This window comes from Otolemur garnettii, unplaced genomic scaffold, assembly GCF_000181295.1.
Source record: "Otolemur garnettii isolate 467f Iridium unplaced genomic scaffold, OtoGar3 scaffold00097, whole genome shotgun sequence".
Lineage (NCBI taxonomy): Eukaryota > Metazoa > Chordata > Mammalia > Primates > Galagidae > Otolemur > Otolemur garnettii.
Window position 1 is genome coordinate 601249 of NW_003852492.1, and position 21419 is coordinate 622667.

The 21419-nt window shown below is 53.5% G+C and overlaps 1 protein-coding gene across 2 annotated transcripts in view; it reads right to left on the reverse strand.

Moving 5' to 3' along the window:
- KIRREL3 (kirre like nephrin family adhesion molecule 3) overlaps positions 1 to 21419 on the reverse strand; it is a 489958-nt gene that overhangs the window by 32112 nt on the left and 436427 nt on the right. For both annotated transcript variants that reach the window (XM_012808957.1, XM_012808956.1), the window contains exon 5: positions 7038 to 7195. In XM_012808957.1, coding sequence (XP_012664411.1) covers positions 7038 to 7195 — 158 coding nt within the window. The remainder of the gene's footprint in view (positions 1 to 7037; positions 7196 to 21419) is intronic.

Below are 21419 nucleotides of genomic sequence, written 5' to 3' on the forward strand. Positions count from 1 at the left end.
TGTTTAAGCACGAATGTGGTCCTCCACCGTGGCTAACACATATCCTAGACCACTGGCCCTCACTGCACCATGGGGCCATTCTGTACCCAGCCCCCATACGGCTCCTTCCTATCACTGCTATGTGGTAGGGGTGGGAGGGAGCATCCAGGTTGGGATTGGAGTCTGTCTAGTACTCAGAGACTACTGGTCCCAGGAAGGGACTTCATGCCCTCTAGAAAAAGGGTGCCGGATACAGTCCTGTTTTGTCCCGAGACTGCAGTCCCTTGAAACCTCTCATACAGTAACAAGGGCCGCGGAAGGGAGGGAGCATTATCTCTATTTAGCAAAAAGAAAACTGAGTTCAAAGTGAGTCAAAAACTTGCTGGGTGGAGCTTGGATTTGCATTTAAGAATGAGTGAGCCCTGAGCCACGACCTTCTGCCACAGCTCATGGAGATGCTGGTGTGTGGGTATCGTTAGCTTGGCAGTGCAGGCAGGAAGAACTGGGGTGATTAAGTAACTTCCAAGGTCACTGTACTTGTTAGCAGCAACCTCCAGGCTGCTTCATGGGCCCTCAGTACAACCTGGTTCCTCAACAAGGGGCAAAACTTGTGCCTCAGAAAAACAGGGCCTGTTCCAGAAGGGTACAACCTGCTCTAGAGGCAGCCACAGGAGCTCTGGGACTTGGGGTGCTGGCCTGCACTGGGCAGAGGGGCCCTCCCAGAGGGCTGGGGGCTGGAGGAGAGTGATGGGTCCAGACCCTGAAAGCCAAGGGACCTGAGCCTCAGGGCAGGTGCTAGACCAGAGGTGGCAAAAGGGGGTAGACATGTAGTTGGGCCCCCAAACCGGAGCCAGAGCAGGAGGGAACTGCAGCCAGCACCATGTTACCGGTGTTACCAGTGGGCTGCGCTCAGTTCAGCTCAGCCAGCCGCCCTTCGGCAGACCTCAGCGTCTATAAATAGTCAAGTGATAATAAGAACAATTTCCTGGATGAAAATAAGACCCGGGTAGGAGGAGGGAAGATGGGGAGGGGGCTCAGTATTGTTCTTCTCATCTCCTTTATTTTTTCCTGGTGCCAACAAGGGACATTTACATAAGCTTGACTCTGCCAGGAACCCCTCAACTGGATAGGCTCTGGGGAGTGGAGGGGAGAGAGCTCTGTGGGTGCCACGGGAGGGGAGCAGGGCTGGCTCTAATTAGGCCCTCTGCCTGCTCCCCTCCTCCCTGCACTCAGCGTGCTTCTCCGCCTCGGAATGATGATTAACGACATATTTACTGGGTTCGGGCGTGCGCTTTTCTGGGAAATAAAAATTCTGGTTCAAGTTGTTTGTTCCACCTAATTAGAGAAAAAGGGAGATGTGTTCATTAAACAAGGCAGGAGCCAGGAGCAGGCAGGAGCCCCAGTGCCACCCCCAGGGAGGCCCTAGCACAGTGCCTGGTCCCTGCTGTGGGACCCACACCTGGGCAGCAGGTATCCCAGGGAGGGGTCTGGTCTCCTGGCTCTGCTGTAGCATGGCTGCAGGGAGAGGGTGAAGCACTGGGTCCGGGGGTCGGGGGGTCGGGAGGTGGGGGGCAGTGTGTGTTCTCCTTTTCCTTTCCCTTATTCCTTTCTGATCTCATCTTTCCTTTCTTCTTTCTCTTTTCTCTTGCATCATTCCTCTTGTATCAGTCTCCCCAGTCCTCACTTTCTCATATTCAAATGAAGTCTTTGGACCTTGCAGCCTTGGCCTTGAAGGAGCCTTCACTATCCAGGAAGCCTCATGGTTCTCAGGTCCTCAGCACAGCCGCTCCTGCCCTCCCAGCTACCCCTTTCCCTCTCTCTTCCTTTTAGTGCACATGGCTTTAGGGACACACCATGGACATCACTGTCCCCAGCTCCTGCATCAGAGCCCTCCACCAGCATGTGAGGCTACTCTGGAGGAGAAGTGGGCCCCATGTTTTGGGGACCACCAACTCTGAGGCCTCCCTCAGCCCATTGGGCACTAATTTGCTGCCAGACCCGAGCCTCCAGGACTCCCAGGTTGCCCATGTGACCGTGATGGTGGCTCTAGGTCTCTCAGGGGCACAGGCACATGCAGCAGTGTGTACATGTCACATGTGCAGAAATGAGCGCCCGCACGAGCCTCCTTGGAGTGGTTCCCACCCCTTCCTTGTCCTGTCCATGTATGTTCACAGGCCTCTGCCCACTGACTGCCCCCGTGCCTGTGGGCCTGGCTCCTCCCTGAGTACTGCCTGCCCTGGGACTGCTGGGGTCTGTGCAACAGCCCTATCACCCATCAGTGAGGGCCAGGAGCCAGTGTCCATCTCTGATTTTCCAGCAGTGGCCTGGCAGGCTGGGGACAGAGGGTACCCTGGGTGCAGTTTGTCCAGTGTGGGCCGTGGCAGCTGCTCTGTTCTTTCCAAACACCCCAGGACCCCAGCTGGGCAGTGGGGAGCAGGCTGAACCCTCAGAGAAGGGGAGCCTGAAGGGAATGCAGTGTGTGGGTGCCCTAGCCCTAGAGCTAAATACGGTTTGCTCATTGATATGCAAACAGCCTGGGAAGGCCTTGAGCAAGCCTGATTGCCTGGCAACCAGGCCAGCTCTGTTTTCTTGTTGTCCCACTCACCTCCCCCACCTGCTGGGTCTTCCTTTTTTTTTTTTTTTTAAATTATCACTCTGTTTCCCCTTTTTATAACTTCTTGCAGATACAAGTGAGCCTACTGTCACCTGGATTGAATAAGGGACAGCTGTATGACCCCTGTGGCCTGAGCTGACAGGTGGGGTGTAGAGTGACAGGGTGACTGGTTGAGAGCAGGGCCCTGGAGAGTGAGCACTCTTGCCTTTCTGAGCAGGTCTCCTGAGCGCCTCTTAGCACTGGCAGTGGGTGGGCTGGCGGCCTGAAGAAGAGGAAGGGGAGAGGTAGGGCTGGAGGGCAAGAGGCCCCAAGGAGAACAAGGGCTGGACTGTGCATGCTAAGACTGAGTGGCCTCCTGCCAGGCTGGCCCCCTCCCTGGGAAGTAGTAGGTAGGGCCGGAAGGGGTCTTCCTGGGCAAGGGTGCTCTCTGGGCCCACCCATATTCTCTTCTCTTCCCTTCCCTGCCCCTCTTTCATCCTCTGGTTGAGGACCCATGGGCATCCCATGCCATGCGGCCCCATTCTGTGCCAGGCCCAGAACACATGAGGAATAAGGGAGGACACCACTGTCCTCAGATGGCCCAGCACTAGGTGTCCAGGAAGATACTTGGAGGGAGGCCTTTTTCTGCTCATGTCCCTGGGGCCAGACACCCTTGGAGCCCACCCAGCAGTGTGCTGACCCCAGCACCCAGGTCCAGTAGCAGAAGCATCAGCAGCCTGTGCTGGGGGAGGGCCGGAGGGTGGTGGGCGCCTAGTGTCCTCTGGAAGGACGCATGGGGGAGCAGCAGAGAGAAGAGCTGACTAACAATCTGGAGACTTTGCGACCCAGGGCCCTGTTTATTTTATTTATTTATTTTTTGAGACAGAGTCTCACTATGTCACCCTTGGTAGAGTGCTGTGGAGTCACAGCTCACAGCAACCACAAACTCTTGAGTTTAAGTGGTTTTCTTGCCTCAGCCTCCCAAGTAGCTGGGACTACAGGCACCCACCACAATGCCAGGCTATTTTGTTGTTGCAGTTGTCATTGTTGTTTAGCTGGCCCAGGCCGGGTTTGACCCACTAGCCTCAGTGCATGTGGCGGTGCTGTAACCACTATGCTACGGGCACTGAGCCTGGGGGCCTTTTTAATGAAATAGCCATGTGACCTCTGGGGCAGGGGAACTGCAATTCAACTAACGTTGATCAAGGCCTCACCCCATGGGCCGCTTTTTACAGGCATCTTCAGTGCATAATTCCTTCTAAGTCACATACTTGACAGGTGCCCGTGATTAGGACCCTCCCTGTTTTGTAGCTGGGGAAACCAAGGCAGAGATATTAAGTCACCATAATATGTCATGGAGCCCAGGCTTGAACCCAGGTCTGTAGGAACACGTGGCCTGCCCTGATGTGACACTGACATCTGCATCTAGAAGGTGCAGATGACACGTGAGGATCCAGCGGGGGCAGGCAACACTGTTGGCAGCCACACATTGCGTACTGTGCTGGGTGAGCTTCTGCTCCAGCCTCACACTTGCTCTCCAAGTGGGCCTTGCTGTTGCTCCCAATGTACAGATGAAGCGCTAAGGTACTGCAAGGTTAGGTCACAGCAGGGAGGTGGTGAAGCCTGGATTCAAATCAGGCTGCCCAGCTGTGGGGTGCACAGACCTAATGACCCACCACGTGGCAGGTGGCAGGTGACAGATGTAGAGGGCCGCAGACCCCAGGGCTGCCAGGACTGACTGTGTGTCTTTCTGTGTATCTGGAGCTCTCTGATCACGTGTGCATCTGTGCATGCTCTCAGCCTCCCCTCCTCTGCCCTTCCCCATGTACATTCCTGCCTGTGGGCATCAGAAGAGGGGTCTGTCTTGTGATCATGGTCCTTTCATTCTGGGGGATGCAGGGAGCCTGGGTTGGGCCCTGAGAAGGGTGGGCTCTGACAGCCCCTACAGGGGCTTCCTGATTGCCCACCCCTCTCAGCATGCTGTGGGTCCTGTAGCTTGTCAGAGCTATAGGCACCTTTCCAGAGCATCTGATCTAATATTTGCAGACAAGGGGCTGGAGGCCCAGTGAGTGAGCTGCCTGAGGGAACACAGGCCCAGGCTGCCTGTGCTGTGCCTCTTGGAGCACCAGGAGTGTGGACACGTGGGGCAGAGGGTGGACGGTGGCCTCTGCTGCCCTGGTCTCCAGTTGGTACTGGGCTAGGCTCTCTGAGGAACCTTCCCAGCCTGGACTAGGATGACATGCTGGGGTCAAGGTGGTCTCAGGACAGGTCTGGGAGGATGACTGTGACCTTCCTCTTCACCAGAGCAGTGTGTCCTCTGTAGGAGGGCAGGACAGGCACCCACACAGGAAGGGACACCCTCGTTTCCTCCCCTCCTCCTCTGGATGATCTGCTTCCTGTGTGGTATTTTTGTATTTCATAACACGACAGGGTGGCTTCAGGGCTTGGGGGGATTTGCCTCCCGAGAGGTAGCCTTCCTCTGGAGGGACTTATGCTGAGAGAAGCTATTTGCCTAGGATTTTGGCGCCAGGCTCTGGGTGCTTTGTCCATCAGCCCTGGGCTGACCCCTCGGCAGGACGGTCATTTTGGGCAGGAAGGACACACTCTCAGATCAGGGTGGGCTCACCTCACATCCTCCACTTGCTATATCCTGGAAAGACCAAAGACCTGCTTATCTTTCTAGGGTGGGGCAAATGGAGGGAGGAGGGCCTTGGGGCCAAGGGGGGCTGTGGTCTGGGTGGGGGGGGATCCCTCCGCCTGCACAACCCTCCAGTTGTCCTGGGCTCCATATGACCAAGTGGTGCCCTCTGGGCTGCCATCTGTCTGAAGCAGAGGGCTGGGCCTCAGAGAGCACTGCCTGCTCCCTCTGCCCTGTCAGGCCTCAATTTTCTACAGAGGTTGGCCCAGCTGACCTGTAAGGCCTTACTTATCTCAAAGGCTCCGCAGTGTGTAAATGCCACCTGGGCCTCTGCAGTCTCCTTGAGGGGAGTTTAGTGGGGCTGTTTCAGAATGTGCCTTAGGATTTTGCTTTTATACAGCTACAGTGAGGCCCGTGATTAAGGGAGATCACTGCCACTGAAAAGACAGTTTGTTACTCACAGTTCCCAAGAGGCAAGGGCATGCCACGTCACATAGGGCCACACGTGTATGACCTGGGGTCAGTGGGGGGCTGAGGGAGTGAGGGGATGGTGTGTGGTTTGGGTGGGAAAGAAGAGGCAGGGTAGAAAGCTGAGAGGGCTTAGGATTGGGTAGTTTGAATAGTATCCATGGGCTCTGGGCTAAAGAGGTGGCCTGTAGTTGTCTGATGTGTGGCCTTGGGGAGATGTGGGGGGGTCTGATGAAAGGAGGCTGTGGAGCCTGGATGTCAAAGGCATGCTTGCAGGCAAATTGTTTGCCGTCTCTAGGAATTAGTCAGCTCTAGTCTCTCCCAGGGTCTACAAGGCTCCAAGATGTCAAATCATCATGAAATATAGAAAATAAAAAAAACATGATTAGTACAGGGGCCGTTCTGGGGCACTTTTGGCCTATGGTATGTTGTGTGAATTAGAGAAAAGCTCTCCTTGGTACCCACACCAGCCCTCCCTGGCTCCTGAGCCAGGAGCCTTGAGTGGGGTGGGACATGAGTAGCCTCACTGGCAGTCCTGGAAAGGAGGCCAGATTAAGCAAATAAAAACAAAGCAGGGACAGTTAAATTTGAATTTCAGATAAATGGTAATTTTTTGTGTAAGTATGGCCTAAAAGTATGTTCTAGGCATTATTTGGAACATATTAATACTAAAAAATTATTAACATTTTTTTCTGAAATTCAAATTTAACTGGGCATCTATCTTAGCTCATTTGGACTACTATAACAAGATACCCCAAGATGGGCAGTTTATAACCCACAGGGATTTATTTCTTAATATCCTGGAGGCAAGGGAGCATAAGACCAAGGCAGACGGGGTCCTGTGAGTGTTGGCACCTGTCGTAGATGGCCCTCTTCTCACTGCGTCCTCACCTGGGGAAGGGGCTCTTCTGGCCTCTGCTTTAAGGGCGCTAATCCTACTCATGAGGGCCCCACCCCACAACCCAAACACTTTCCTTAGGCCCTACCTCCTAATGTTGTTACCTTGTAGGTAGGATGGCAACTTAGGAATTTGGGGGAGGATGCAAATATTCAGACCCTAAGCCCTGGATACTTCTGTCCCTGAGTCTCCTGTTTGGACCACACTTCATTCTTAGGGTCGTCACTAAGCCCAGAAGTTACCCTGGGGGTTGTGGGAGAATGGAGCAGAGAGACAGAAAAGGTCAGACAAAGGAAGGATGTACATACAGATGAGGAGGGCAGCCATAGCATGAGAGAGAAGATGCAGAGAAACAAACAGTTGACAGAAACACATAAATATGGGCAGGGAGAGCTGGTTCCCTCCCCAGTCCTCCATGAGCCCCTCCCCTCTCACCCCTCCACCTGCCCACTGTGCCGCACCTTGGAGTAGGTGGCTCCATTGATGACTTCTCCCTTTCGCAGCCAGATGATGGAGGCCGCGGGCTTGGCATTGTCTGCATGGCAGGTGAGGTTGAGGGGGTCCCCTGCCCGCAGGCTGATCACTGGCCCCCCAAGGATGATGGGGTCATCGGGTGGCACTGCAGGAGAGGAGCAGAGAGGTCAGCCCCTGGCAGGGTTGAGACTGGGAGGATGACAGACAGTAATTACCACACTTTAATAAAACATGGGATCCCCGTGCATTACCAAAGTAGCGTGCAGCCTCAGTGAGCCCTGACACACACACTGCTTGTGCATAGTAGAGGGAGGCCTGGGTCATCATCACAGCCCTGCTTGGCAAGAGGATGAGAGCACACGTGGGGCCCAGATGATGTCTGCACTTTCTTTTCTTTTTCTTTTCTTTTTTTTTGAGACAGTCTCACTGTGTTGCCCTGGATAGAGTGCCGTGGTGTCATAGCGCACAGCAACCTCAAACTCTTGGGCTTGAGGAATCCTTCTCCATCAGCCTCCAGAATAGCTGGGATTATAGGCACCCACCACCACCCACCATTTGTAGAATCGGGGTCTCACTCTTGCTCAGGCTGGTCTTGAATTCCTGAGCTCAAGCAATGCACCTGCCTCAGCCTCCAACACTGCTGGGATCACAGCTGTGCACCACCGGCCAGGCCTTGTACTTTCTTTTTAACTTTTTTCTTCTTGTGTTAAACAAAACCCTGTTATATCTGTTGACATCATAATGATCACCCCAGTTGTACAGATCTAGAAACTGAGGCTTAGCAGGATTAGGTGACTTGTCTAAGGTCACATGGAGGACTGGCAGAGCCAGGCTGGCCCCCTTCCCTGGCAGAGGCAGGTGACAGAGCTCCAGAGGGCTGTGCCCACCCTGAACCCCCCCCCCCCCGCATTCGCAGAGTGCTCCAGCCCCATCCCAGAGTCGGAAGAGTATCTTCTGGTCTGGTTTCCTCACTGCATTTATAGTGTGGTTGGCGACCTGGAGGCAAGGAGTGTCCATAGTGGGGCCTGTGGCTGGTGGGAGCTCCACAGATATCTGCTGGTTCCAGTGACCCCTCCCCCCCACATCCCATGGAGACCACAGGGTGTAGGACAGGCAGTTGAGATAGGGGTGGGTCACTGTTTGGGGAAGAGGCCCAGAGCAGTGGAGTGGCTGTCTAGGGATACACAGCCCCTTCTGGTGTTCACGCTGTGCTCATGAGGGCACACGGAGGGTGTCAGGCCCCTGCCGTTTTCTAGGCTAGTTACAGAAGGAGTAGAGCTACTCCAGGGGGCTGGGTCAGCCAGCTCTGGAGGCTCAGTGAGCTGCATGTGTGCTCAAAAAAAGGCGAGGAGTGACCGGTGCTGAAGGACAGAGCATGAACAGTCTTGTTCCTGGTTGCCAGACAGAGCTGAGCCTTTCCTCCAGGCCCTGGGCAAGCTTCTGAGCTTGAGGCTGGGGAGGCTCAGAGCTGAATGGTCAGCCCCAGGCTAGTCTGACAGAGCAGGCTTCACTTTCCAGCCTCAGCCTGCCCCTCTGTTGGTCCACCCAGGCTCTTTGCAAGCTCCAGGAGGGGCAGGAGACTCCCCTTGGGGCCAAGATTAGGGTTAGAGGTACCCCAAGCAGCAAACCTTTAGACTTGGCCATGAAAGAGTCTAGTCCAACACGGACAGCCCCAGCAGGGCCATTTCCTGAGGAGAAACGGCCCCTCGGGGCTTGCAGGAACTGTCACTGACCCCAGGGGCAGCAGCTCTAGACCCCATCAGGATCCTGGCTAGGGAGACAATTGGCCTCATCCCACTCTGCCTGGCCCTCCTCCCTCTCAAGCCTGGGCCCTCCTGCCAGGCCCCTGCCAGAGCTCATGGCCTGGAATCATGGGAAGTCCCTGGAGCAGGGGCTGAAGGATGCTGGTCCCTTCTCTCCTGTCAGTGTGAAAGCATGCAGAGGGCTGCAAAGGGCCCCAGTGCTGACATTTGTCCCATCTAAGGGCTTTAAAACCCTGGTGGCTCCTTGGACCCCCACTAAGCCCTGGTGCCAAACATCCCGTCTTTGGAGGTAGGCCTCAGGCATCCGGATTTTTTTTTTTTTTGCAGTTTTTGGCCAGGGCCAGGTTTGAACCTGCCACCTCTGGTATATAGGGCTAGCGCCCTACTCCTTTGAGCCATAGGCACTGCCCCTGCATCTGGACATTTTTTTTTTTTTGAGACGGAGCCTTAAGCTATCCCCCTGGGTAGAGTGCCATGGCATCACAGCTCATAGCAACCTCCAACTCCTGGGCTCAAGCGAGTCTCCTGCCTCAGCCTCCCAAGTAGCTGGGACTACAGGCGCCCGCCACAACACCTGGCCATTTTTTGGTTGCAGCCATCATTGTTGTTTGGTGGGCCCGGGCTGGGGATTCGAACCCGCCACCTCAGGTGTATGTGGCTGGCGCCTTAGCCGCTTGAGCCACAGGTGCCGAGCCTGCATCTGGACTTTTAAAGCTTCCCAGGGATACGCATGCCGGCCAAGTGTGAGAGCCAGCTCTCCCCTGGCCCAGGTGTGCGGGGGTCACTGCTCACTCTGCCCTGGGCAAGGCTGGGAAGGCCTTTCCCCAAATCCTCCTGGGTCCTGCAGTGTGTGGACTATGGGATCAGAGGGAGTGAGTGCAGATGCAGAGGATGGAGTGGGGCTGTGCTGTGGGAGTGTCAGGCACACACGCCTCCCCTACCCCCTCCAAACACCCGCCTCAAAATGGGCCTGATTGCATCTTCCCAAATCAGCGGTTCTCGCCCACCCGTTATCCATACAGCCGTGCATTACTGATTGGCCTTCGCCTCACTGAACACTAGATGGGGGTGGGTGTGGGTGGGGCTGGGAGGCGTGGGGTGGGGGTGAGGAGGAGGTGTTTGGGGGCCAGAAGGCTGAATAGAAATCCAGCTGCTCTGGCAGCTGTGGCCGGCGTGGAAGGGCACTGATCACTCTCCATCAGACCGCCTGCGGCTGGGGTCGAGCGGGGAGGAGGCTGTGGGGCTGCAGCCTGGCAATGCATTATTCATACACCCCTCCCAGGACTACTTATTATCCTCAGCCAGTCTAGAGTGTGTACTCCTAATTTTTAATCACAAGGAAGGTGGAAGCGTTAGCCTTTTGGTGATTAATCTGAAGATAAAAATAGTGGATTGTTTTGTTGCTATGCTTGGTGTCAGTCAGGAACAAAACCACATCACTGTTGGGGGTAAGGCCTGGGAGGCCCTGAGCGGTCCCAGGCAGAGTCTGTCCAGTCCTGCCTCAGACAGGGCTGCCAGGTGAATCTTCAGCCCCCAGATGGCTCCTGGGGTGCTGACTCTGAGAGGAACATACCATCCGGATTAAGGCCCCACAGTGAAGGGATGGTTGGCCCCTACAGTTTACTCTCATAAGCCAGGGTTTGGGAAGGCAGCTGGGGTCTGTCTCCCCGCCCTGGCTCTCCCTGACACCAGCTCCGTAGACTGCCCATACCTGGGTGGACAGTGTGGGGCGGTCCCTTTCCCTGTGTGTGGAAGTCCCCGAGGACTTTTGTGGAGCTCCGCAGCCCAGGGAAAGGGGGTCTCATGTGGAGAGATGAGCCCAGCAATGTCACACAGTCTAGTTCCCCACTGGTAGAGAGGGAAACTGAAGCCTAAGAGCACAGGAAGTGGTCCGAAGGGTCCAGGGAGTGAAGGCAGAGAAGAGTGAGAATGGGCTTGGAAAGTGTCTCCTGGCTCCAGCCAGAAGAGAGGATCTCACCTGTTCCTGTGCTGAGGGTCTGCACACCCCACAGCTTATACTTGTGCCTAGGGTCCACACAGCCCATAGCTGTCTCTAATATGTGCTCCCACAAGGCCTTGCACTTCTGGGCTACAGCATGTTGCCGGGGTGAACACCTATCTGTCTTTGATAGGACATCAGCTGGACATCAGATGGAGGGTCAAGTGGGGCTGGGTTCGAGGGGTCTATTCTAGAGTCAGTGGTCACCTCTTTGCCTCTATGCCCAGCCATTGTATACCCTCAAGCTCATCTGCTGGGCTGGCCATGGAATGCTAGTTGGCCAGCCTTGTCTGAGCAGGCTGGGGGACAGGGCAGCACGGTGGCTGCTTCCTCCAGTGTCCCCTAGTGCGGCCTCCAGAAATTCCTGTGATGCTCCATCAGGCCAGATGGTTGGTCTTCAGAGAAGGCCAGGCTTCCATCGTGGGCAGCTGTGTCATCCTCTTGCCCCTGGGACATGTTCCTGTCTTGGTGTCTACCTCGCCCTGTGAACATCTCTGTGTCTGTGCCTTCCCCCATCCTGAGCCCATCTTTGGCAGAGTCCCCATGCGTGGGGCACAGTGGGGCGCGTGTTTGTTGATCTGAACTTGGTTTGAGCACATCACTTAATAAGCTGTCTGATTGTGGACAAGTCAAATAATCCAGCAAACTTAGCCCTCTTATCTGTGAAGTGGGATAACAAAAATACCTGTCTCCCAGGGTCATGAGGATTACTTCCTTCTAATTTAGCTTTGTGGCTGCGTGAAAAGCACTGTGCCAAGAGCCTCTTACTATATTCTCATCAACCTTTGAAACAGGAACTATTAGGGTCTCTATTTTCTAAGTTAGGAGACTGAGGGAGAGGGCAAATTACTTGGCTAAGTCACACAGCCATGGTGGAATTCCAAGTTAGACTCGTGTTGCTTTGGGCCTAACCATGTTCTGCTAGAGTCAGGGCAGCTCACGGACCTGCTGTCAACCCTCATTCTGATCCTACAGGCTCTGAGCCCCCAGGACATTCAAACCCCCAAACATTCTCCTTCCAGCCTCTCCCACCTGAATCCCAGAGGGCTCCAGGAAGCACGATCCTGCTTGCAGGTGGTGCTTGGGAATGGAGGGGTGGTCCAACCATCTGGACCTACCATCTGTTCTCAGGTCCTCAGATCCAGGTCTACAGCCATGTTCTGCCTTGTTCTCTGCAGCCCAGTCCTGCCCTGTCCTCAGGTCTCAGATCCCAGGACCGGCTTCCTCACTTGCATAGCTGTGCCACCTAATGGCCAAAGTGCAGAATTGCAGCATGTGGGGCGGGGAGTGGGGTGACCTGGTTTACCAGGTCTGCTTCCCAGTGCTAGTTGAGCACTCAGGACCCACCTAGTGCCAGGCGCTGCTCTAAGCACTGGGGACACAAAGCTCCTGCCCTAGTGGAGTTTGCATTCTGGTGGGGGAGACAGATAATAAACAGATACACAAATGAATACGTTATTCATATAATGTCGGGGGTTGATAAGTAATATACTTAGAAGAAAAGAAAACCAGTGAGGAATAGACCACCCTAAATTGGCCTCCAGGATGCTCTCCCTTCCTGTCTGGCTGTTACTTTGTGTCTTCTTCCCACCCCTTAACCGTTGTTCAGTCTGGCTGGCATTTGGGATTCTACCTGCTGCCCATGGAAAAGCTTCCTTCCTCCTTCCTTGCGAACTCAACAACATCTCTGCTGATGAGCCCCGAGCAAGCATCTCAGGCCCAGACTTCTCGCTGGAGCCTGCAGTCATGATCCAACTGTGTTCAGCACTTGCAGTTAACTTGACGTCTCTCCTGCTGCACCTGCCCTATCCACAGTCCCTGTTTGGGGGAGTGGCCTCACCATTCAAAGACCAAGCCAGAAACCAGGGATTCTTTCTGAATTCCACCTTCGTCCTCTTGCACTGCTAACCAACCTGGTGAATCCACTGAAGTATCTCCTTTCGTCTCTGTTTCCATTCCCACCTGTCTTCCTGGCTCAGGCAGCTTGGATTATAATAGCTCATCTCCCACTGCCCCCCAGCCCTCCACGCTGTTCCAGAGTGATTGTTATGGAAGTCTGATCCTTCACCCATCTATTCAATCACACGCTCACCCACCACATGCTGAACATCTAGCATTCCTTTGTTTACAACCCTTCAAAGGTCCCTCCCGGCCATCTGAATAGTCTGAACTTCTTGGCCCCTTCCAACCTCTTCAACATCATTTTCATGACTTCCTTCCTCAAATTATTTTTGTGAGTAAGAATCACTTGCAGTTGTTGCACTCCAAGCCATTTTTCGCCGATTAGCCCTTCTTTTGCTTGGCTAACTTGAAGGTCAGGCAGCTTGGGTTCAAATCCTGAGTCCTACCTTCACTAGCTTGTGGCAATGGGCAAGTTGCATGGCTTCTCTGTGCCATAGTTTCCTCCTCTGTAAAATAGGGAATAAAACCAGATTCACCATGTAGTTGCTGAGATCAAGGGAGATGTAATGTGAGAAAATACTTTTACAAAGGGCTTGAGGTTTGAGGTTGTATAGGCATGGTGTTATTGGTATCCTAAGCAGACTGGGCTCACTCCCTTGAAAGATGATGGATGGATAGGGTGGCTGGGACTTAGAAGTCTAGTGCTCTGCTCCCTTGGAGGAGCAGAGATCTGACTCCACCTGTTGTGCCCCACCAGGAGCTGGGTGAAGGCTGCTCCCTGCCTGGCTTTGCTTCTCTCCAGCGTCCCAATATTCTGAGCTCATGAGAGTGAGGCCTCACGCAGAGCAGAGATGGGCCTTCTTAGCTGAACCCAGTTCATTGCTGGCTCACACTTTACGGCAGTTATCCTACAGTGTTAGGGCACTCTAAAATAAGGCACCTTGTAAATTAAGAAAACAGCAGTAGCAAAAGGTTACTCTCTGACCTCTGCCTTCCTGGGAGAGAGCTGGCCATAAAGGAATTCTCTAATCTGCCTCCCCTGAAAGTAGGTCATAAAACCCTCATTCCAGAGGGGCCTGCTCTATACCTGGAGGGAAGGAATGTCACACAGGAACTCCAAACAGAACGTGAATAGACAGCCTCACTAAGTCCCCTAGTTTATCACCATGAGGTGGCACCCTCTACACAACTGCCCATTTGCCATGAGCCTAAGCATAAAAAGAGAGTGTTCCCTGTTCTTTTGGTCTTTGTTTCTGATGGCTCACATAAAACTTTGGCTAAACAAGTTCATTTTGCTTTTCTGTTGTTAATCTATCTTTTTTATCAGGTGTCAGCCGACAGCCTTGCGTGAGTGAGGGAAGGTGTTACTTTTCTCCCTCCAGCAGCAGACGCTGCCTGACACACCCAGTGATGACCACTGTCCTGTGACTGCCCAGAGCTTGGGCTCCTGGAGTGACCTCAGAACAGGGCCCCCAGCAGTAATGCTCTCTCTGTCCACTCCACTCCACTCTGCCTCCAGCACGGCCAGGGGACTCCTTTGGAAGCTCAGTCTCTGCGGCTCATGATGTCCAGTGGCTCCCACTGCTCCTGTATGGAACGCAGGTCATCATGGAAGCCATATGAGGGTCTCCATCTGCAGGGAGGCCTCATCTCTCCAGCTCTGCCTCCTGCCTGACTCCGGCAGGCATGGTTTGCCCCTTTAGAACTACTTGCTTTTTTTTTTGGCTTGTGAAGTTCCCTGTGCTGGGACTTTCCTTGTCCCAGGCTTGGAATCCCCACCCCTCTTCATTCAGCTGGAGGGCTACTGTGCCTTCTTAACTCTTGGTCACTCCACCAGACTCAGGCTACTGTCATCTCTAACAAGTGTTTTTCCAATCTCAGCCCCTGCCTCTCCCAGCTCCAGCCTCTGCCCCGCCCACCTCTGTGAGTACATGTGACACTTGGTGCTGTTACCATCTGCTGGCTCCACCAGCTGTGAGCTCCTGCGGGCTTGTCCCTACCAGACCCCCCCCTCCCCAGTACTTTGTACAGTATCTGGCCCATAGTGAGCACTTAATAAATACTTGTTGCCTGGCATCTTACCCGCTCTTCCTGAGTTAGACGCAAGCCCTCCTCCCCTCAGCCCTGCACCCATTGCTTGCTCCTCTTACACTGGCCCTCACCACATCTACATTACACTGATGAGTGCCCGTGCTTCCAAGCAGGAGCCTTGATGTCCCGCTGCATTGCTCCTAGCACCTTGAGTGCCAGCTTGGATGCCGTCACATGAAAGCAATAGCAATGCTGTCAGTAACAGCCAACGGTGAGGTGGGCTCGTGGTACTGCAGGAACTCTCCGGGTACTTTGAAATATCACTCAATTCTCAAAGCAACCCTACATAATGTAGATACACTATGATGCAGACTTCAGACGCGAGGAAACTGAGGCCCACAGCAGTTTAGTTACTAACCCAACATCACACGTGTGGCCAGTCAGTAGCAGAGGTGGGATATGTGCAGAGGTGCCAGGGTGAGCAAATGAAAGTACAGATGCCCCATTAAATGTGCATTTCAGATGAAGACAACATTTTTAGTGTAAGTATGTTTATCTGAAATTCACATTTAATGGAGGACATTCTGAATTTTATCTGGTGATACTGTGGATGTGTTAACTGCATGCAAGAATTAGTAGAGGTGTCCTTTTCCCCTCAGACCCTCCCACTACTACTGAGTCAGCACGAAGAATATTTGGGGCAGGGTGCAAATGGGAGTTTGTAAGGATGTGGCATCTCAGATATTCCGTGGCATAATAGCACAGACATGCCTCCTGACAGGTTGAGGACAGAGGGAAGGCTCGACTAAGGAGCAGGATGCAGGTTGGGGAGATGGTATGTGGCTTACAGGAACACCACACTGCGGGGAGGGGACACTGGTTTGGCCGATCTCAGAGGGTCCCTGCAAAGGTTCAGGATACTGGGAAGGCCACTTTTCACTGGGAGCCTGTACTGTTTAGGGGATAAGAAGGTAGGCCCTGAAGTCAGAGCACATTGCTGGGTGCCCAGTTCTCTCACTGGCAAGGGGCTGGTGATGACGTCTCCACGGTGGACGGTATCTCTGTCATAGTTATCACAGTGTCTATTCCACAGGGCCATTGTGCCAAAAATTAGTCAATATGAGAGCAGTAAGAGTGCCTTGTTTCAGAGTTTGGTGTCATAGTGGGAACTCTGTAAACTTTAGCTCTCAGCATTATGGTTTGTCCAGTGACTCACGGCACACAGAAGCAGGGGCAGTGCACTGCGGGTGAAGTGTGTGTGGGAGGGTCAGTCTCTTGTTTTGTTGCTTCCCTGTTTTGTGCCCAACCTTGGATTCCCTAGACGGCATGGTCAGCCCTACCTTGAAGAACCCACAAAAGTGTGACAGCGACGGTGAGGCAGCCATGGACCCAGAGGTGGTAGCATGCAGGTGGGTGGGCAGGAGGGGCTAGGGCAGGGCAGGGGACATGTTGTCAGGGCCAGGGTCACGTGGTCACTTGTTTCCCTCATAGCAGGAAGGGTGAGCATTCCTTGGGTGATTACTTAGACCCTGAGAGGGGCCTGAGCGGGTTGATCAGGGAGAAGCTGCTAGTGAGAGGACAGGCGTCTCATTAATGAGCAGGCAGACACCTCACAGGTGTGGGAGGGCCTGGGGACTCCAGCAGGGAAGGACAACATGGGGTGGGGGAACTCGTGGGACTGGAGAAAGAAGGGGTGGGTAGGGCTGGGGCAGTGTATGGAAGGAGAGTGGCAGAGCGGGCAGTGGGGCCTTGTGGCCAGCTGGGAGGTGGCTCCCAACCACCTCCCACCCAGTCCTGCTGACAAGTCCTTTCTCCAGCCTGCCTCCTGTGCCAGGGCGATGATGCCTTTGTGGGAGTGACCTGCATGTTCCCCTGTGCCCCTGCACTGGCTCCCAGAGCTCTCCAGCTGGGTTCTGACCTTAACCTGATTTGGGGGTTCTTTTGCTCAATGCAACTGGGTCTGGGGGAGAAACCTTGTAGGACGGCTGCCATGTACTCAAGCCTCACAGTAACCACCTGTGGTGGGCCCTTGTAGGGTCCTCGATTTACAGACAGTAACCTCCTATAGCTCTAAGGGGGAACGAAAGTCCCTCTCCTCCTGTGGGGCTGGCTGAGAACTAATCTAAGGCTATGGGACACTGGCTAAGGCCTCACGGCTCCCTGCTTCACCTGGGCCCGGCTGTGGGACTTCTGTATTGCCTGTTCCCTAGCCCGGGTCTGCAGCAGGTAAGGAGGCCATGTCAGGGGCACTTGCCCATGTCTGTCCCCAGAGGGAGGACCCAGGTGTTCTAGCATGGGCCCAGAGAAGCTGAGTGACATGTCCACAGCAACACAACAAGTTATCATCTCTCTGGGTTTCCTGGGTACAGATCGGGAGCATTGGATGGGTTATTTCAGAATCCATCTCTCATTTTCTTACTTGCCTTCAATAAACCAAAGGGCCCCCACCTTGCTTGTCTCAATTTCCTCAGGAAGTATAAAATGGATAAAGGGATACTATCCCGAGGGACCTCCAGGAACAGAGAGGCCACTATATAGAGAGGATGGCATCGACACAGCCTCCTCTTCATGGAAAGGGGAAGATGGACTCTGCTGCAGCATGAGGGGGTGAGGTTAGACATGAGGAAGAACTGTTTGGGGGCACAGGTCGGGGGGAGGGGGCTTGCACCTCTCTCCAGAGCTTGGATTTTCTTTTTTCCTGTCATGGATGAGTTGGTGTGAGAAGGTGACATGACTTCAGGCATGGTTTCTCAAAGCCCCTCTCAGTACACCTCCACTTGTGCACTTGTTCTCGGTTTCCCTAGAGTTACTCATATCCCTGCTCCCAGCTCGCCTGGGTCTGTCCAGCTTTCTGAGGGGTATTTTTATTTGCAGAGGAGGAAGGGAGAACAGTGCAGAGGCTGAGGGGTGTTGGGAAGGGTGCACCTGGAGTGGGAAGGGGGAGGATGAGAGGACAGGGCTGCTAATTGCCTCCATTGGGCAGCAAGCCTCTGCCCAGCTGTTGTGGGGAGCAGCCAGCAGGCCATCTTCATGGCTTCCTATCAAACTTTGATAAATGGATTCTGAAGGGGCCCTTTCACGCAGTTCATACTCAGCAGCTGCTAATGGGGGATACCAAGATGCTGAGACTCTGAGCTGGGCTGTGTAGGGAAGACCAGCTCTCACCCTTCTGGATGCTCTGGGTGTGATGAGGGGAGGATCAGGCAGAGACCTCTAGGCTGCAGAGCAAGGCCGGCCTCCCAGAAAAGACGAGTCAGAGAGTAAGGGTGGAGAGTTAAGCCTGACATACAGCAGAACTTCCTGACACTGGACTACTGCCCAGAGAGGCTGCGGAATAGCCCCGGGGTGGTGGGTAGCCAGTGAGGGAGCCTCTTCACTGCCTGTTATAGAGAGGCCTCCTGAGGTTATGGGCTGGGAGCTTGCACAGGTCCAGGGAGCGAGGCAGGGTGCCAGCTGCCCAGGGCAGGTGCTGGCCCTCTTGGACTCAGGAGGAAAGGGCTCAGCAGGGACCAGGGACTTGTCCAACAGATGTCACACAATGAGAAGTTGACCTGCAACCTGAACCTTGAGTCCAGAGGGGGTTTCCTCCCTCCTGTCACCCCATACCAACCTGTATGTTTCACTTGCTGTCCTCAGCTGGCCCTGCCTAGACAAACCCACGGTGACTGGGCAGTTGCTGACCCAGAGCCAGCTCTTCCTAGTGCTGCCTCCCTGTAGGGGTTCTGGGTCCTGGAACCCTTCCTGGTTCAGGCTGGGGCAGGCAGTGCTGCTCCCCTCTGGCTCAAAGCCAGGTGAGTGAGGCACTTATCTTAGGCACAGTATTTAAGGTTATGCCGAAGAGCTCGGGAATGGAGATGAATAATACTTTAATGCAAAAAAAAAATCTTAAAAAAATAACTAATGCAAAAATGTCCATGATGAACAAAATATCATAATTTTAAATAAAGAGAATCAGGAAGCTGTAGTTAATTGAAAATTATTTAAGATGGCCGTTTGGTCAAGAGCAATGATCACACATGGCAATTCTCTCACTAAAAATGAGATAAGCAAAGAAGGAGAAGATTGCTATTATTGGTAAGTTAGCTTCCGTGAAAGCAGCAAAGTGAAACAGAACACTTTCTACTTTTGCTGAAAATTAAAAACTTAGGTTTAATGTAATGTTGTGGTTTTTAATAAACCTACTTCTAAATGTTTCAATATTTTTCAAATACTTTAATGTTCTAGAAAATAACCATTAAAAAACATAAAATAATATACAGGTCCACACATTTCCTCTCTCTGGAGGCCCTCTTGTGGCTTGGTTCAGTTTTGTTGCTGACCCTATATTTGTCTAATATTTGGAGATTTTGTTTATCATGGATATTTGCATTGATTTGGATTTTTTAAATTAAATCATAGCTGTGTACATTAATGCAATCATGGGGTACAATGTGCTGGTTTTACACACAATCTGAAATGCTTTCATCAAACTGGTCAACATAGCCTTCATGGCATTTTCTTAGTTATTATGTTAAGACATTTACATTCTACACCTAGTAAATTTTACACATACCCTTGTAAGGTGCACCATTTGGATTTTTAAAAGTATTGCATTAAAATATTAATCTGGATTATTGATTTTTTCAGCACCCTTTAAACTTTTTGCCCAAGGATGTGCCTTAGCTCTGTTCTGTCACCAGGGCGGGAAGCAGTCCATTTTTCCCATACTTGGTGAGCTGAACATGAAGTGCCCTAACCTGCAAGTGAACTTTTGGGTGATTCATTTGCTCCACACTTCCCTGCTGCTGTCCCCTGGGTGTGGGTGAGGAGGTGAGGTGTCTGCATGGAGACTTGGTTCCTAGCCACAGGACACACAGTCCAGGGGGGCCCCACAGAGCATAGAGCTGTGTGGTCAGTGCCGTTGGGGGGATGTGGGAGTCCATGGTACTCTCAACTGGCTGCGGAAGCCAGGAAAGGTTCTGTGTGGTGTCAGCAGGGGGTCGGGGAAGCGTCTTCCATGCAGAGGAGGACAGAAAGGGATTGAATAGGTGCCAACCCCTGAGAGGAGAGGAGGGAGGCGGGAGCGTGGCAGGCAGGGCCGCGGTAGGCGAGGCCGAGTGGGGCTGAAGGGGGACAGCAGCGTCCTCCCCGGCTCTGGTCATCTCAGTGCTCAGGCTCTGGGACCGTGCTGCCATGCGGAGGCCAGCCTGGCCTGCTGTGTACACACAGCGGTGCTTGGCCCAGGGCAGTGCACTGACTCTCCCCAGGTCCCACCAGGTTCCCTCTTCATGGTGAATGCTCTGAGAGGGGCATTGCTGGTTTTCTTCAGCAGATGTGGATAATGAAACCCCAGGTGGGGGTCAGGTGGAGGGCGCCTGTGCAGCTGGGTACTGCTCTTAGGGAGAGAGAGGCTTGGTATTGGTCCTAGGTGGGAGTTTATTACCCCTCGTCCTTCAGTTAGTAAGCACCTTCTCTGTGCCACGCCTGGGTCTGACCCCACAGAGTCCAAGGTGACCAAGCTGTGGCTTCTGACCCCTAGAGTGCAGGTCCCTGCTGTCCCCTTACCTAGCGTCCCCAGAGAACCTTCAGGTAACGAGTAGAGTCTGGGTCAGAGAAGTGTCCTGTTTTTTTTTTTTTTTTGAGACAGAGCCTCAAGCTGTCCCCCTGGGTCGAGTGCCGTGGCATTACAGCTCACAGCAACCTCCAACTCCTGGGCTCAAGAGAGTCTCCTGCCTCCACCTCCCAAGTAGCTGGGACCACAGGTGCCCACCACAACGCCCAGCTATTTTTTGGTTGCAACCGTCATTGTTGTTTGGTGGGTCCAGGCTGGGGATTCGAACCCGCCACCTTAGGTGTACGTGGCTGGCGCCTTAGCCAGTTGAGCTATAGGCGCCCAGCCCGAAGTGTCCTGTTTTGACAGACAGGGAAGCTGAGGCCCAGAGCTAGGAACCCTGCTGCCTAGGCCCAGCACATCACAGTCAGGCTGGACGGCCAGAGGGTAAAGGAGGGGCACCAAGGGCAGTCCAGCTTCTTCCCTAAATGATGTCATAAGCTGAGACAAAAAGGGGGAAAGGCCCATTTCCTCCCTCCAAGTCCCCCCCATTAATTTAAACCTAATTTGCTCACAACGTTCCTCAGTAAACAGTGGCCTCCCCTTAATAAGCCAGGCTCCTCCTGACCTGCAGTTGTGCTCCCAATCAGCCAGCGGATCAGGAAGGCCCTGCTGCTAATTGTGGAGAGGCACTGTGCTGTCCTGTGTGTCAGGTGAGGGACCGCAGCAAGAGATAATTATAATCAGATCTAATTAGTAATTATAACGGATCCCAACTGGAAATTGTCTTCAGTTAAATATTCCTGGAGAGGTGCCACAGATACCAGGAGATGGGCCTTGCAAGGGGCTGGTGACCTCCCACCCACAGGTGACGCTCATCCTCTGAGCTGGCAAGCAAAGGGAACTCAGTGATGACATCAGTGGGTGGGCCTTGGCTTCTGTGAGCCAAGTGTGCACCTACAGTCAGGGTCTCTCTTTTCCCGTAGCCACCCACATGGGCCTCAGTGAAGACCAGGTCCTCAGTGGCTCAGGACCCTGAGGCATGGAAGACTCTGGATCATTAAAGAAACTGGACATTGCTTAAGCTGCATGGGATATTTGCTGTGGGATCATTACTGAATCGAATGGGAGTAAAGGCATTACC